Below are 16,931 nucleotides of genomic sequence, written 5' to 3'. Positions count from 1 at the left end.
ATAACTGGTATTTATTCAACTTTCTAGCTTTATTTCAAAACTCTCTTGTTATAGGTAAGTAAGGTGATCCTGTTTTGGCAAAACACAGAAATTGCTTTGATGATCTAATGTCAAACTTTTTGTTCTCTACTAGGGGTGGGACAGGGTGATCTTATTTTTTAGTGGTGCCAGAACCTGGGCTACAGAGCACAAGTGGAGGCAGGAACCAGAGCCTGATGGGCTGTCCTGTTCCAAGCCCAGTCTGGCCTCCCATGTGTTTGACTGTTTGGGGACACTGGGAATACATGTAGTGTCATACACACTGATTTAAAAGTCAGGTGAAAACAGCAACAAAACCCATGAACTGGAGAAATATATTGCTGGAAAGAATGAGAAACTTTATGGCCAAAATACTAGGCCTTTCACCACAAGAGTTTGAACCTTCAGCCTCACTTAACTACTGATTAGCTCCTCGAACTCCCTTTCCAGAGTACAGGAGGGAATTCCTGGAAAGGGAGAAAGGCGGAACTTTGGCTGCTCTGTTTCAGTTGTTTGGAACATTATTTTAATTAGACAAACAGCAGATGCAGAGAGAAAAGCCTTTGTTTGATACACTGGGCAGGGTAAACAGTGGATTCTGAGATATTTAAGTAACCGAAAACCTACAGGGCCTGGAGCACTCACCTCATTGAAATGGACATCCTGCATTCCGACATCTTCCATCATGGAGGCCTCCTCATCTATATTTGGGGTAATCATCCTGAAGGCTGTGCATCCTTGTCTAAACATTCCTAGAATGAAAAGAAAAAGGAGAGAGTTATTAACCTATAAGTGGATGAACCTTGAGGGTTCCTCTTGTGCCCTGTATGTTTTTGTATTACATGAAGTAACTGATTTTGAAATCCCCTATTTGTCAGACCAGAATTCCCATGGCAGCCTGGGGACCACTGTGTGTTTTTCTTCATTCGCTTCCTCATATTTAACCTTTGCTTCCCTCAATTTGTTTCTTTTTCTCACCCTTCTTCATTCACCTACTTTTATTAAAATGCATGCAATCTTTAAACTGTAAATGAAATAAAATAGGTACTGAATCAAATTAATTATAAAATAACCAATAAACTATAATTTGATTTGGTTAGATGACATTTGCTCAGATACAAAGAAAAATAAAGAAGCAAAAGCCAATCAAAGCAAAATATAGGACTCAAAAGTAACTCTGTTTCCTTCTAGGTGTCATCTCACCCACTCTGGCTGGGGTTAATCCAGAACTCAGATTAGAACTTGCCCTGTTCCTTCATGAAGCAGTCTACAAAACCAAGACATACTCAACAGCCACTGCGATGAACTGAAAGGGTGTCTTAGCTGGTTCCAATAGGCTGTCTAAGGTAAAGAGAGGCTTCTGTCCTCCCTACAGCTGCAGAGCTGGAGCACAGAAAGCATGAATAGTTCAGGGGCACAGGCACTCAGTTCTCTAGGGGGGGTGGTGTAAGGTTAGAACTGAGACAAATACCTGGAATAAGATAATAACAATAATGGCCAATTTGGGGCCTCTACACATCTTGGAGACACTGGGAAAAGTTTTGTTAGTTGGATAATTTCAGCTGGGAAAAAATAATCAAATGAAGGACTTGAAATATCTTGTTACTTTATTTTGTGATAATTATTTACAGTAATACAAAACAGGCATCGAAATTTGAATTGAGACCTCCCACATTTTGGGGAAAAGGAACACAGTGAATTTTTATATCAAGTCTTAAAGGAGTAGGTCCTAAAGTCAGAGATTTTCCTGCTGAATACTGGTCAAGGTTTCCAAGCCTATCATGGGTTGTCTAGTGTCTCTGCCACTGTCCTAGTTTAGCCTTGCTTTTGTTTTATGCAGACAAATAAAAAGCATTAATTTAGGAGTTTGACATTAATGTATACAAAGCAAGATTATAAAAGCCAACCACTAATTTTAGGCTACAGAGTACATTTAAATATACAGCTTTACACAAGTGGAACAACTACAAGGGTGGCCAAAGTGCTTGTCTCTCATTGAACCAGAGGGGTGAGGAAACCAAGGGAGGAAGAAGAGCCAAGGCCAAGGCCAAAGCCATCCATGCAGAGCTGAAAAAGAAAACCTCCAAATCTCTGAGTGTCATGTGGATGGGGCAGCTGGAGCCCTTGGGATCAGGCACCTCCCTGGCACCTCCTCTGGCAGGTGCTGTGGCTACAGGGAAAGAGGGTTGGCTCCTTTGGGGGGCTTTGCTTCTAAGCATGAGGAAATGTATTACCTGTTAATATAGGTCTTAACAGGAAACTGCGTGGTAGTGAGAGATTATGGAGCCCTTTTTGAATTTCTTCCTCTTTAAGGCCCTCATGTATGACAGGACCAGACTCCCTTAAATTTCATTTCAAATAGCCAGCTGTCCCAGAATATAGAAATTCCCTGACCTGGGCAGCTGTGACTTTCTAGCATTTCTCACTTTGTAAATGTGCTCCTCATTAGCCAGATCTGGTGCTGCCGTGCTCCAGCCCACATGTGCACATGGCCAACTTTTCTAAGAACCCCATGTTCCAAAAAGAAACACTCTTTCAGCCTGCACTGATTTTGAAATGGAAATGAGCAGCTGGTGTTTAACCAAAAGGTGCCTGTGAAGAGTTCATGGCCTGCTAATTTGTGAAATGCACAAACAGGCAACATTCACTCCCTGCCTTCTCCTCCTTCCACTGGAAGACAAGGTTTCCAGCCAGCAAGGCTGCCTTCTCACAAAATTGGGCTGCATTCCAATGCTGTCTGATGATCTGTTACAACTGTCTTTTGATTGATAAACAGTTTTAGTTGGAGCTATCGTAAGGGAAAAGTAAAATCTTTTCAGCTTAAGACTGACTTGTCAGGGACACCCAGATTTAAAGCTCATTAACTAATTCTTGGGAGAGGGAGCCATCAGTAAGAGGTTATATGACAACATGCCATTCATTTTTCTTTTTGATAATGGCATTTCTTCTGTGCCTACCAAGTCAAGCAAATGTCATGCCAGTGAACAAAACAATGACTACAGTACACAAGTATTTTTGTACACACACACACATAATCCCCCACCTCCAAATCTTTCTCAATGGCTCTTGCTTGTGTTTGCAGCTTTGTACAGTCTTATAATCATTTCACAAAACACAGGAATCATTCCTCACCTTTACGTGTGAGATATTCTGCCACCAAGGCCGTGACATGGACATAGCACATTGCTGCCTGTAATAAAAGACACATGCCTCAGAGTCACCATTTATAAAGCTTGTCAAAACATGACTGAAATTTAATGGCTATATGTACTTACATTAGATCTCAAGGAACCAACTAGTATTTCTAATAGCTGACATCATACCTTTTGAAAAAAGTGGAACAATTCACATAAACTGAACTTTTTAAATAAACTGCAGATATCTGTTCAAAATTGCAGCATAGGTAAACATGGTTTGTCTCCTTGCACAACCACATCAAAATTACAACTAAACTATAAAATAACCACCATTCAAAACTGTCAGAAATCAAGCTGAATAGAAGTCTGACAACTACAGAATTAAAAAAGAAACCACACTGAGACCAGTTGGGGGGGGGTGGATATACAGAATGGGCTGGATCCACACCCACATGAGGCAGATAAAAATCAGGAGAGATATCCATGAATGAGAGGTCCCCACAACTTCTGGTTATAAAAACCAGCAGGAATTGAGGCTATGAAAGAGAAACTGCTAGAGTCCCAGGCACTTCTTCTTAAAGGGCCCATACACAGACTTATTCAGATTCACTCCCTCTGTGCTCCAGCATAGGGGCAGCAGACTGAAAGACATCAGAGACATAGGGGGGGAAACTGAATTGTCTAGCATCAGGGCGAGAGCTAGGGGATAGTTTTCTCCCAGACAGAAGCACTGGAGGAGGTCATTCTTCTTTTTCTGAGCCCTCCCCGACAGAGCCAAAGAACTAGCAGACAAGGACCATATCTGACACTTTATCAACCTAGCTCACACTGTTTGCCCCTCCCTGGTTTCCCTGAGGCCCCAGTGCACCAAATTTACAGGTGCACCCAAGGTGTTTACAGTGGCTTTTTCATACAAATGGTTTGTCTTAACCCATGATTCACATTTTCCCAAATTCCCTCAAACAAGCAGCATCTGGTTTCAGTGAGCCCTGTACCTCTCACTAAGAACCCCAAGGCCTGGCACTAGTAGCAACTGGCCATGGTTCATAGCATGTACTTGCCTGGGCACCTCCAAGCCCAGCACAAGTAGCAGCCATCTGCAGATTGCTTTGTAGCTTATGCTGTGTGATCATGGAGAGAACACTGTCAATGGCTGACCTTGGATGTGCCAAGAGCAATCAAGGCTCAACTACAACACAGCCTACATGGTCGGTGCAGCTTGAGTACTCATCTTGAATAATAGGGGAGACTGTGCCCCTGGACTCTATAGGACGCCTACCACACAGGCCACACTACCAAGCCTGGGAGATGTAGCAGCTCTACCTAATACATAAAAACATACACAGGGAGGCTGCCAAAATGAGGAGACAAACAAACATGGCACAAATGAAAGAACACAATAAAACTTCAGAAAAAGAACTAAATAAAATGGAGACAAGCAATCTACTAGATGCAGAGTTCAAAACACTGGTTATAAGAATGCTCAAGGAACTTAGTGAGGGCCTCAAGAGCATAAAAATAATCCAATCAGAAATAAAGGACATGCTTATTGAAATAAGAACAATTTACATGGAATCAACAGTAGAGTGGATGAAGCTGAGAGTCAAATCAGTGATTTGAGTGGATGAAACTGAGAATCAGATCAGTGATTTGGAATATAGGAAGCAAAAAACAACCAATCAGAACAGCAAGAAGAAAAAGGAATCCAAACAAATGAGGATAGCATAAGGAGCCTCTGAACAACTAAAAGCATACCAATATTTGCATCATGGGAATGTGAGGAGAAAAATTGCAAGGAATTATAAACCTATTTGAAAAACATGACAGATAACTTCCCTAACTTGGTGAAGGAAATAGACATAAAAGTCCAAGAAGTGCAGAGAGTTCCAAACAAGATAAACCCGAAAAGGCCAATACCAAGAGACATCATAATTAAAATGCTGAAAGTTAAATAGAAAGAGAGAAAACCTTAAAAGCAGCAGGAGAAAAGGAGTTGGCAACCTACACATAAGTTCTCATAAAACAGTCAGCTGATTTCTCAAAAGGAACTGCAGGCTAGAAGGGACTGGCAAGAAATACTCAAAGTTATGAAAAGTAAGGACCTACAACCAAGATTACTCTACCCAGCAAAGCAATCATTTAGAACTGAAGGACAGATAGTTTCCCAAACAAGAAAAAGCTAAAGTTGTTCATGACCACCAAACTAGTATTATATGAAATGTTACAGGGTCTTCCTTAAGAAGAAGAATCAGGAGTGGGAGGTGGGGATGGTGGGTGGGAGGGATGGGGGTGGGGAATTGGAGACAACTGTACTTGAACAACAATAAACAATTTTTTCTTAAATGAAACATAAAAATATGAATAATAAAAAGGCAACAAGTATATATCTATCAACAATTAATTCTAAAAAACAAAACAAAGAAACAAGCAGAACAGAACAGGAATCTTGGATACGGAGAACGTTCTGATGGTTGCCAGGTAGGAGGGGGTCAGGGGAATGGGTGAAAAAAGGTGAAGGATTAAGTACAAGTCGGTAGTTATAGAACAGTATGGGGCTGTAAAGTATAGCATAGGGAATAGAGTAGCCAAAGAACATATACCCATGACCCATGGATATGAACAAGAGTGTGGGAATTGCCTGAGGGATTGGAGAGGAGGCACTGGGTAGAGGGAGGCAAAGGGGAAAGACTGGTGCAAGTGTAATAGCATAAAAAAATAAAATATAATTTAAAGAAAGAAAGGAAGAAAGAAACCGCGAATTGAGACAAACGGCAATAAATTTATTAAGCCTCATTTCTATTTAGTTATTAAATTTTGATGTAAAAGAAAAAAAGACATTTTTCTTACTCTTAGATTTCCGCATCGTAAAGCAAAAAGAAAACCATTTAAAGAAAAGGCATGTGCCTTTCTGGATTCTGAGAGAACAACTCAAATTTCAGGGACTAATATAGTTTTCTCTGAATTTAAAAATGAAGTTGTAACTTTTTCCAAACATAAAATTATAAACCAAAAGTATAATTCATTTTGACATGATAACATTATGAACACCTTAAAATGAAAGAAAAAATAAAGTCACCATAGTCTTATAAAATTCAGATAGCTGTTGGCAATGAACCTGCTGTAAATTGTAATATGTGAGTCCCTGGTTCCTGTCAGAATAAGAGAAAAATTACATCTACTAATAATATGTAGGTCATTTTTTAAAAGATTTTAAAAATATTTTAATTTATTTATCTTTAGAGGGGAAGGAAGGAGAGAGGGAGAGAAATATCAATGTATGGTTGCCTCTCATGCATCCCTTGCTGGGAACTGGCCTGCACAACCCAGGCATGTGCCCTGACTAGGAATAGAACCACGATACTTTGGTTCACAGGCCTGTGCTCAATCCACTGAGCTACACTAGCCAGGGCTGCAATTCATTTTTCATTAGAGCTAACATACAGTTAAAGTTATGGTCAAACAGAATGGACCCCATGACTAATCAATATGTAAAAATAGTTACACAATTTTTTTAGATGTAGAGCATAATTTTACTAATTTAAGCAATTATAGAAGTTTAAAAGTAAAAGCATGCTTTTTTTGGTAACAATGTTGATCATGCCTAAATGCCTTAGGCACACACCCTGGACAGAGTATTCATGGGAACCCAGAATTGCCTGACGGCCTGCTGTTTTCCTTACTTCCCCCATTTCATAGATAAAAACTGGCTCAGTATCACAAAGTTAGTAAATGTTGGATCTGGGATGCAGTATGTCTCTGGAGCCCACACACCCAACTCTTCCCTACACTGCCACCTCCTGAAACACAGCAGCTTTGTACACAAATGACACTCTAACATCTACCACGTCCACAGATGGAGATGGATAACACCAAAAGAAAAAAGCTAGGCCCTATCATTGCTTTAATAACAGAAAAATCTAATTGTATCATAAGTAAAGCAATTTTAGAACAAGAGAGGATTTTCTTGCAGAAACTGAGTACACCTCAATTAGCAGGCATTTATATGAACATGAATGTTTTCTAAGAGCTTTTAAACAGTACTCTTAGAAAGCATAAATATCTGACATAAATATCCCCTTACAGTCTGACAAATTATTAAAATAATTTGATGACTACGAAGAAACTCTAAGCCCAACACTGTTTAAAAAGTATCATATATTTTAAGTTGGTTTCTTTTAATTACTGGATAATTCTTCTCAAAATTGACTTCTAGTGAATGGGGTGTGGTTTTATCAAAAACCTTGCTGGCTAGGCTGGCAGGACTACCTCCGAGAGATCCCCATTTTTGACGTGGATCCTGGCCATGCTGTCCAGCCACGTCTTCCTGAGCTCAGGGGTGCTGGCATAGGACTTGGCCAGACTGTACTGCAGGTCCACTAGCATCTCTGGGTCATTCTCGTGCTCCTTCATCTGGGCAGTGGCCATCAGAACGGTTCGTATCCTTTTGGTCAAGTCCTTCACATCTGAGGAGAATGTGGTGTGCTAAAACAAGGGTGGAAGAAGGACACATGGCTTTCAGTTGTGTTCTGCCTGTCCACAACATAGTAGATATGAAGCAGAGTCTTATATCTGAGATAATATGGATGAAAAAGAAAATGGGGCCAGGCCACCCACCTTGATGAGCCTGTCGCTGTTGGCACAGTTGTTGATAATAGACAAGGACTGCTGGAATCTAGTTCCCCCAATTCCCACAACATCTGCTATCAGCTGGCTGACAGAAATAATGACCTTAGGGAAACACAAATGTGAACAAATCAATTCACTTTCAAATGACTCCTCTGGCTCAGCTCCTACCTTCAGTTAGGATGTGTGTGAAAGCAAAGAGGAAGTTTTGAGCAGGGATCACTCCAGTATTTGGAAACAATGTACAAGTCATTTTTCTTCCCTTCAAGAACTATTCCACAAGGTGATTATGCTATCTTTTAAGGGTTTTAGTCACATAGGGAAGTGGTAATTGGAAAGTGTAGAAGAATGAAAATCAGAGTAAGCCTGTATCACTTGGATAGTTACCTACTGCTTTCTCTAACAAAAAGAGAGACCTTATTATTTACCTCCTTGGTTTTTGGTTTGAACATTCAATAACTGGACCATCCTTAGCATTTTTTGTTAAGATGCAAAGCACATTAACTCTGCAATGATGGGACTCTTTCTTTTTAGGGGTCAGTGAACAGCACTGTCTTTACCCAGTTACTCAAGCTAAAATGTATGGATGCTATTCTATTCCCTCTTTTTCCCTCACCAAACCCAAGTGCAACCAGTCACAAAGTACTGTCAACTCAACCTCTTTCTCCTCCTAATCTTACCATGACTGGTCCAGAATCCTCTCTTACCTAGATTTACTTGTGGTTTCCCCAAGGTCTCCCTAGATAAGGTCTAGGCTCCTCCATCTATTCTCAGCACTGGAGTCCAGGCAATCCCTCCAAATAGCACTGATGCCTCCTCAACTGGTTTTCACATATTGTTCTCAACTCCACTATAAGGATCTTCTCTGGTTCCTTGGATGGGCCCTTTCCTATGGGTTGCTAAGCCCCATTCATCCTTCACATCTTCTGAGAGGCATCCTTGGCCCCTCAGCCAGATGCCCCTCCTTGGTGCAAAAAAAGTTCCTCTATTACAGCCCCGGACACACTGCGTCACAAAAGCTGCAAGGGTTGTCTCTTCTCCAGTTGGATATACACTCCATGGGGGCCAAGAGAGAGTTCTGTTTCGTTCATGGTTGGATGCATGGGTCCTAGTATGTAGCTTGCAAAAAATAAATACTTGTTAAAAAATTACTGGGATGAAAAGGGCAGTCTTATACATATTTGCAGAAAAAGAGTCTATAAAAATACACATGACTTTTCAGTATCTTGCATGGTTTCCAGAGCAGAGAGTGTAGGACATTTTGACTCTGGAGAGACAGGTGTGTACCAGTAGATGGAAGATGGAGAAGAACCACTTTGGACTTTCATGTCTCACCTATGATGTTTACAATGAGCAGCCTTACACAGATTCTAATATATCTTGAATCAAGGAAACTTTAGTCAGTCCCATATTGAATCAGTATGTAAATGTTAGTTTACCAATAGAAACATATCCTGGGCCTAAATCTTACAAGGTGGAGGATAAAATAAACCAAACCAGTCAATGTGACTTTTGAATTTTCCACCTCGATGCCAAATCTTGTAGTACTCATGCAGAGGTGAATCAATAAATGTAACACTCAAAGTTTTCCTGTGTAAGGTAAAGTGTAAAGGTAAACTACACTCACTTGCAAATGTGTCCGGACAAAGGACTTCTTTCCAGTGTAGTCAAAGTTGTTCCTCATCAGGAAGTAGAGCAGCTGGGAGGCCTCGCTTCTGATGGAGCTCAGTTTAGAGTTACAGAACTTCAGAATCTCATAGCACAGTGCAGCGCACATGTCAGCTCTCCCTTCATAGAACGTTGAGGGAAACTAAATAAAACACAAGAAAGCAAATAACCAAATAAAAGTCAGTGCTCCCTTCAACTCCAGGTGCAAAGAGGAAACATGACAATCAATAATGACCTTCCCTGATGAAACAACTTACCTTATAAATGAATGACCTTAAGGCAGTGAAGACATTTTTTAAAGCCATTTCAGACTGATGTTTTTGAAGAAAACACAGGTAGACATCAAAAACTTTTTTCATGAGAGGATTATGTCCATGGTCAGTCAGGAGCTGGTTCTTAAAACACACAAGGATGGCTTGATTATAGGACACCTATAATAACATTTCACACAATTTTGAAGCTGAAAGGTTAAATTTTTCCGGTACTACATGAGACAACTTATAACTTAAACAAATTCTGCCATGAATCCTCTAGGAAAGGAACAGAATCTTCTTGTATTACAAATAAGCCTAATAATAAATTTTTGCTTTGGAGAGTGTACTTTTTCCTATAAAAATAGGGACTAATTATAAAACCTCCCAGCAAACTGTAAGATGGTTTAAAGGCCACTGTTCCCCATTATTGATTTGGCTTCTATTTATTTCCTTATTTTTACTGTATACCAGCAACTCATACAAAGGTAATGTTTATGACACCTTAATTCCAACAAAGGAGTGTTATTACAGGTGTGGGCTAATTTAGGGGCTGGAAAAAAATACTGACATGATGTATATGAAACCGGTCTTCTAAAAGTGAGGTTCCCCCACCCCCATGCTTCTCAGGCATTCTGTTAAGCTTTGAATAATCAGTTTGGTAAGGCGGAAAATGTACAGGCTTTGCTCAGGCATCACTTATCATGTGTATGGATTTGGCAAGTAAACCGAGTCTCACCATTCTCACCTGTAAAACAGATGGCCCTAAAACTGACCTTGCACAGCTGCTGTGAAGCCCTGAGGTCAAGTATAGGAAACATCTGACACATACTTTGGTCTAGCTCAGTAAGTGGTTGCTAGAAGGATTTTAATATGCTAGGGATTTTTACTTGATTAAAAAAAATAAAAGGGTCTCAATTAATTACTTCTCTTCACTCTTCAAGACTTCCTCATATCAGCAGCAAATTCACACTTATTAAACACATTGTAAATTTGGTTGGCTATAAAATGCCCATTGACTGCTGTTCACACACAGTAGACAGAGGTGTTGTCCAGCTGGAGGCCAGCACACAGCTATCGTATTTAAACATGTGTGACAATAAAGACCTGCATCTTCAAATACAGACAAGCCTCTCTGAACAAAGGTGTGTGTTTGGGAGAGCAATTGGTACAAGTAGGCAAAAATGGCTATAATAAAAAACTGTTAAGAGGCCATTATCTCAAACTGATCTTACAATTTAGCCAAATGAACAAAGATAACATATACAAATAATTTTGTTACACAGCAAGTTATGGATGGAGTAATAGTAATAAGAGTTACCACATCTTATTGTTGGTAAAAAAATTTACTCAAGGAGTAAGTTTTGTTTTTTTAGTGATTCACAGTTGTGTTCACAGCTGGCAGGACACTTGGAATCCACAGTAACCTTTATATCATGAAACACTGAGGTACAGCATTGAACTCTACCATGTTAAAGAGAAGAAATTTAATAAGCAGAAAATATGATTAAAATAACTGATAATTCTCAGCCATGCTAAAACAAGGAAGGGTGCTGTTTCTAGTGTTTGGGGAACTGCCAACATGTTTTGTTATCTGTGAACACCACTTTCGCAGAAACCATAGTCCTTCCTAATTATGGATGGTGGATTAAGGTTTGGGTGAATCTGGACGTAAGCTTTTATTTCTTAGAGCTTTTTGCTGGAGAGATCCAGAAGACAGGATTCACAAAATCGTGAAACCCTGGTCCTGCCATCTGAATTGACCTGTCTCTTTAAGTTCTTCCCTCTGGAATTGAATTTTTCTTCCTTCCACTCCCTCTGGGCAAGGTTTTGCTTCTCATTTTCAGGACTTAGCCTCTTAGGCTCGGATCTCAAAATCTGCTTGCAAGAATAGTTAGCACTTGCTTTCACTGAGACATAAATAAGCTCTCATTTAAATGGGTAAAGGACCTCTAATCCTGGGTGCACCCCAATTTACCAACTTCCTTAATTTTCTAATCAATTTGCTCTCTCTCTGTGTGTCTGTGTGTGTGTCTCTCTCTCATTAATTAGAAAGTCATAGACACTAAACCTAAAAAAAAACTTTTAAACATTCACTGGGGGAGAAAAAAGAAAACGAAAATCACCCCTCACTTTTGCACTCAGAAATAACCACAGGTAACCATGGGGTGTCTATTATTTCCACTTTTTTCTTTATAGACTTTTTTAAAAGGAAGAGATACTTTTAAATTTTTTTAGAGATACTTTTTAATTTTTTTATTTATCTTTAGAGAGAGGGGAAAAGAGGAAGACACGGAGAGAAACACCAATGTGAGATATATATATATATATATATATATATATATATACATCAATCAGTTGCCTCTTGCACTCCAACTGGGGACCTGGCTGGCAACCCAGGCACGTGCCCTGACTGGGAATTGAACTGGCGACTTTTCAGTTCACAGGCTGGCACTCAATCCTCTGAATCACACCAGCCATGGCTCTTTATAAACTTTTATTCAGTATGGGAAAATTTCATTCAGGAAATTAAGACAGAATAATATGAAAGGCACGACATTTCAACCAATAAGATGGAGAATAGGTTATATACAACTCTCAGGAATTGTCTGAAGTGGATTCAGGTTTGACTGCTGAACATGGCCTCCTCGGGAAATGGGTCTTTCAGAGAAAAGCACACAATATAATTAATTTTTAAAGATCCAGGAACGAAAGAAAAACTTAAATCTTGGGTGCCAAAGTAAGATATCTAGAACTACACTATTCAAGACAGCTACATGTTTCCTAGGCATACAGCATTTATTTTTATTTAGGCACAGATTTAAAAATGACTATAAAAGTCTAGTTTAAGAAGAGCTGTTTCAGTTGTAGATGCTCACCCATTGCTAAGATGACCCAAACCTCATGTGTCTTTGCAGACCAGGCTTATGGTTGTACAAACCAGATCACAAACTCCTTAGTAAGACCCCAAGTATCCGAGTGCTCCTCACTCTGGTCATTCCTAGCTGTTTATCATCATGTCCTGGTTCTCACCCCACAGCTCAAATCAAGAAAAGGCACCACATGGAATTGCTAACAATACATTTTCAGATTAAATTTGTGGACACATTAAAAATATTATCAACTATTTAAAGGCCAGCATTGTTTTGGGGTGGTGTTGATAAGCATTGGAAAACAGCCAGAGAAGAACTGTATTTTTCTGAACTGTTACTATCTTGGTTTACAAACACAACTTTAATTTATTACATGAGATAACATATGTGAAAATGCCTAGTGTGGTCCCAGCATCTGGTGAGTACTTGGTAATTTTATTCTTTTCTCTCCTATGAGAGACCGTTCAATTACCTTCACACACACACACACACACACACACACACACACACCCTCCTTAATGAAGAACAAGGGCTTTGACAGGCCAGTTATGTGGTGATCTTGGGCAAATTTTGTAACCTGTCCCAGCCTCAATCTTCTCATTGATAACACCAGAAGTAAGAATATCTACTAGGCCAGACTGTTGTGAAGATTCATGCTTGATCCTTGGAAGGTGCTCAATAAATAGTAGGAAGTTACTTTAATAACAGCCAGAATTCAGAGATTAAGTTTTTTCAAATGTTTTCACTCATTAAGGATGTGATTTCTGATTGCCTTTGGTAACTTCATCTATGTTAAGAAACATATAAGAAAATTAACATATAAAAATTAAGAAACTCAGAAATGATGGGGCAATATGTATGGAAGAGGGTTTTTCTGCAAACAATTATGTCAGCTAACTCAATGTAATAATTTAATTTTTCTGATATGCTCCAATTGATGTCTCAGCTGACTAAAGATTTGCAAAGATCCCAGTGGCTGCTGTGCCAGTGAGTGCCAGTGAACCTGTGAATCCGGGATACAGCTTGGTGTGACTTCCAATGATGCCATAACATTTGCCCATCTTCCCACTTTTTAATGGGGTAGGGGTGTTAAGCTTGAAACATCAAATGTTTTTGCACACAGGCATATAGACTTTGACAAAGAATCAATCCATGACACAGTAGACATAATTGCCATGTTCTACACAAGGAAATCAGGGCTTAGAGATGTCAAGTGGACCTGCCCAAGGCTTAAAATCTGGCTAACAGTGGAATTGGAACTTAAGCCTGAATCTGTATACATGGTATATCTGTATATATGGCTGTCTCACATGTGTATAGGCCCTTTCAAGGGTCATTTCACTCATTTTTTTAAATTTTTATTCTATGTCACCTCACTTTAAACTAGCAACAGCCCTGTGAGGCAGATACTAGTCTTCCAATCTTACAAATGAGAAATCTTAGGTCTGGAGACATGAAGTAATCTTCCTAAAGATATTCAGCTAATAAATGTTACAACCAGTTTATCAGATGTTTCTCTCTCAACAGTCAGAACCTATTGGTAGCCAGTCATTGAATATCTAGGAATTCTGACCAATATTCTTCTTTACTATGAAGCAAACAATTTCCAGAGGGGTGGATAAGAACTACAGGCTGCTTAGTAAGGAAACTATCACTATTCTCACGGTACTGCCAAACTATGCCTGTGCTGCATGTGCCCTTCCTGGCACCTGTCAGGCCAGGTCTGTACCTGCCTTGGGGCTCCAGGGCTCCCTGCTCAGTTATACCGTGAGGCCCAGGCAGAGAGTGGAAGAAAAGTGTTGCAACTACTGTCCTGAACTTATGGATTCATGGTTAGCAGTGATGCAGGTGCAACTACTCACCTTAGAAACCTGACTGCTGGGTGGGCTGGGATAGGGGTAAAAGGCAGAAAACTGTACTTGAACAACAATTAAAAACAAACAAACAAACAAACAAACAAGAAACCCCAAAACTTGACTGTCTATTTACATAAGCATTTTTAACTAAAAATATCCAAAAGAACACTGAAAGGTGTTCCAAATATGGTTCCAGTAGAGCAATAGTGTTCAGACCTCATCCTGAGTTTGATTCAGTTCATCTGGGGTAGGGCCTGAGACCTGGTGTTTAATAAGTTCCCAGGGTCTGCAGTTCTAGGAGCCTGGGAAGCACACTCAGTGCCACCAGAACAGAGAGACTCTTCGCAGTAGGACACTGCTGCCCTCACACTCACTGTATTTCCTTGTCTCTCAGCAGGTCGCTAGTAATAATAGTTCAGGGCACGTGAGTACAGCCTGGCGTCTATGAAGAATAAAGGTATATTACAATAAAGTGACATGAGACCAGGGTAAATATTTTTAGTTTAATAAAGAAATATGCCAGGCGATCGGGAAAGATGGCGGCGGAGTAGGACAAAGGATTTCGCTTCTCTCCACGCGCCGGAGAAGGACCTGGCTGATCTGCGGAAGAACACAGCAGATGCTAAACTGGGACTCAGCATATAAGAAAGCAGGACTCCAGAGACTGTAGCGGACACTGAATGACCAGAAGTTGAGGAGAGGAGATGACCACAAATCAACAAGGTACGAGGGAGCAGCACAGAGGCGGTGGCGGGGGCCCCCTGCCAGGCCAAGCCAGGGCCCGGGCCGGCCGCCCCGGTCTCTGAGAGCCGAGGGTGGGCAACACCGTCTCTGGGAGAGAACTGGTCACCGGCACCACCCCTGTCTGGCAGGGCGCAGATTGGAAAACACCATAAGAGATCGGTCTTCCAGTAGTGGCAGAGAGAGGAGTGAGCATTCGGAAGCAAGCTCCGATAACTCGTGGAGTCAGGTTGCTGGCTTGGGAGAACTGAGAGTTGCCAGAGCACTCCCTGCTTCAAGGGGCCCGTGCCTGCCTGCGAGCAGTCCCGGGGAATCTCGGACTGCTGTCAGGGCCTCCAGAAGTGCGTCAGTTTCGAGCTCCATCCCTACTCAGCCGGCACAGATCAGCTCCATCCCTGCTCGCTGGTGGCGAGGCTGCTGCAGACCGTCTACATCCTTGCTCAGCTGGCGCAGACTAGGAGACACTGTGAGTCAAGCACTGATCTTCAGCTTGACCAGCTGCAAGTCGCTCACTCCTCCCCATTCCCGAGTGGCCCGCGCCATCGCCCGCGCGGGCTCCTACAGCCGCGCGCATCCCCCCGGGCCCCGGTTTCCTGGACCTCGGGTAGTGCGCACCTCCCCGGCACCCGGGCGACCCGCGCCATCGCGGGCGTGGGCTCCTACAGCCGCCCCCCCCCGCCCCCCCGGTTTCCTGGACCTCGGGTAGCGCGCACCTCCCCGGTCCCGAGGGGCCCCGAGCAGGCCGTCTACTCGGGGAACTGCCAGTCGCCCGTGCTTTTCCGGTGGGGCGGGGTCTGCGCCGACCCTCGGCTTGGGGAATTGAGAGTCGCCCAGGTGATCCCTGTGGCACAGGACCTGCACTGGCTGGCGAATAAATTCGGGGAGTCTCTGGCTGCTGGCTGGGCCCCTGGAAGAGAGCCAGTCACCAGCTTCACCCCTACTCAGTCGGCGCAGACAGGGAAACACAGGGAGTCGGGCTGTTGCTGTTGGGTGTGGGAGAATTGTGAGTTGCCCTGTGTATTCAGCCACAACACAGGGAAAGGTCCACACCCAAGCCTACGAGAACAAGAAAGCCAGGCTGGGAGCGTGCACCCTCATGTCAGACCAGGGCTGGGAAGCCTGGGAGAAAATCTGCTCTTAGTGGGGTGCGGGTGAGAGGCGCCAGTCTGGATCTTGGGGGGTACTGCCAAGACGAGTTGAGTGTACCAAGGCGCGAGAAGAGCCACAATAACAGCCCCTCAGGCTGCTGCAGTTAGTGAGACCAAACGGGTTGACTCGCTGGACACCAACCGGAGGAGTAGAGAGAGCAGAGAAGACCAAGATACCTACAGGAGACTGCACCACTGAATTCCACAGGTATCCTACCACAGGAGTTCACGCCATAAACTCAGGGTACCAGAACAGATCAATCCAAGAAGCTGAGGCCAATGAGAAGAGCAGCACAAACAATGGGGAGACAAAGAAACAATCCCCAAATGAAAGAAAAGGAGGAAGCCACAGAAAGAATGTTAGATGAAATAGAGGCCAGTCAACTATCAGATGTGGAATTCAAAGCACTGGTTATCAGGAAATTCAAAGAGCTTACAACGAACTACCAGAAACTACAGGGGAGCTACAATGAACTCTCCACAAATTATACCAGCATGAAAAAGGAAATAGAAGCCATCAGCAAAGGCCAAGAGGAAATGAAAAATACAATTTCTGAATTGAAGAACACAGTAGAAGGTATGAAGAGTAGGATTGATGAGGCGGAGGACCGCATAA

General features: G+C 41.9%; 1 protein-coding gene across 22 annotated transcripts in view; it reads right to left on the bottom strand.

The window, feature by feature from the left end:
* DOCK9 (dedicator of cytokinesis 9) overlaps positions 1-16,931 on the bottom strand; it is a 354,977-nt gene that overhangs the window by 42,500 nt on the left and 295,546 nt on the right. For all 22 annotated transcript variants that reach the window (XM_037065816.1, XM_037065821.1, XM_037065829.1 and 19 more), the window contains 6 exons: positions 9,704-9,841; positions 9,406-9,588; positions 7,770-7,883; positions 7,422-7,637; positions 3,151-3,208; positions 664-770 (listed from right to left, as the gene is read on the bottom strand). In XM_037065816.1, coding sequence (XP_036921711.1) covers positions 664-770; positions 3,151-3,208; positions 7,422-7,637; positions 7,770-7,883; positions 9,406-9,588; positions 9,704-9,841 — 816 coding nt within the window. The remainder of the gene's footprint in view (positions 1-663; positions 771-3,150; positions 3,209-7,421; positions 7,638-7,769; positions 7,884-9,405; positions 9,589-9,703; positions 9,842-16,931) is intronic.

The sequence above is a fragment of the Sturnira hondurensis genome, unplaced genomic scaffold (genome assembly GCF_014824575.4).
Source record: "Sturnira hondurensis isolate 20B ecotype Veracruz unplaced genomic scaffold, ASM1482457v3 Scaffold0016184, whole genome shotgun sequence".
NCBI classification, from domain to species: Eukaryota; Metazoa; Chordata; class Mammalia; order Chiroptera; family Phyllostomidae; genus Sturnira; species Sturnira hondurensis.
Note: the sequence above shows the minus strand (reverse complement) of the source record. Positions and strands in the feature narration are given on the sequence as shown.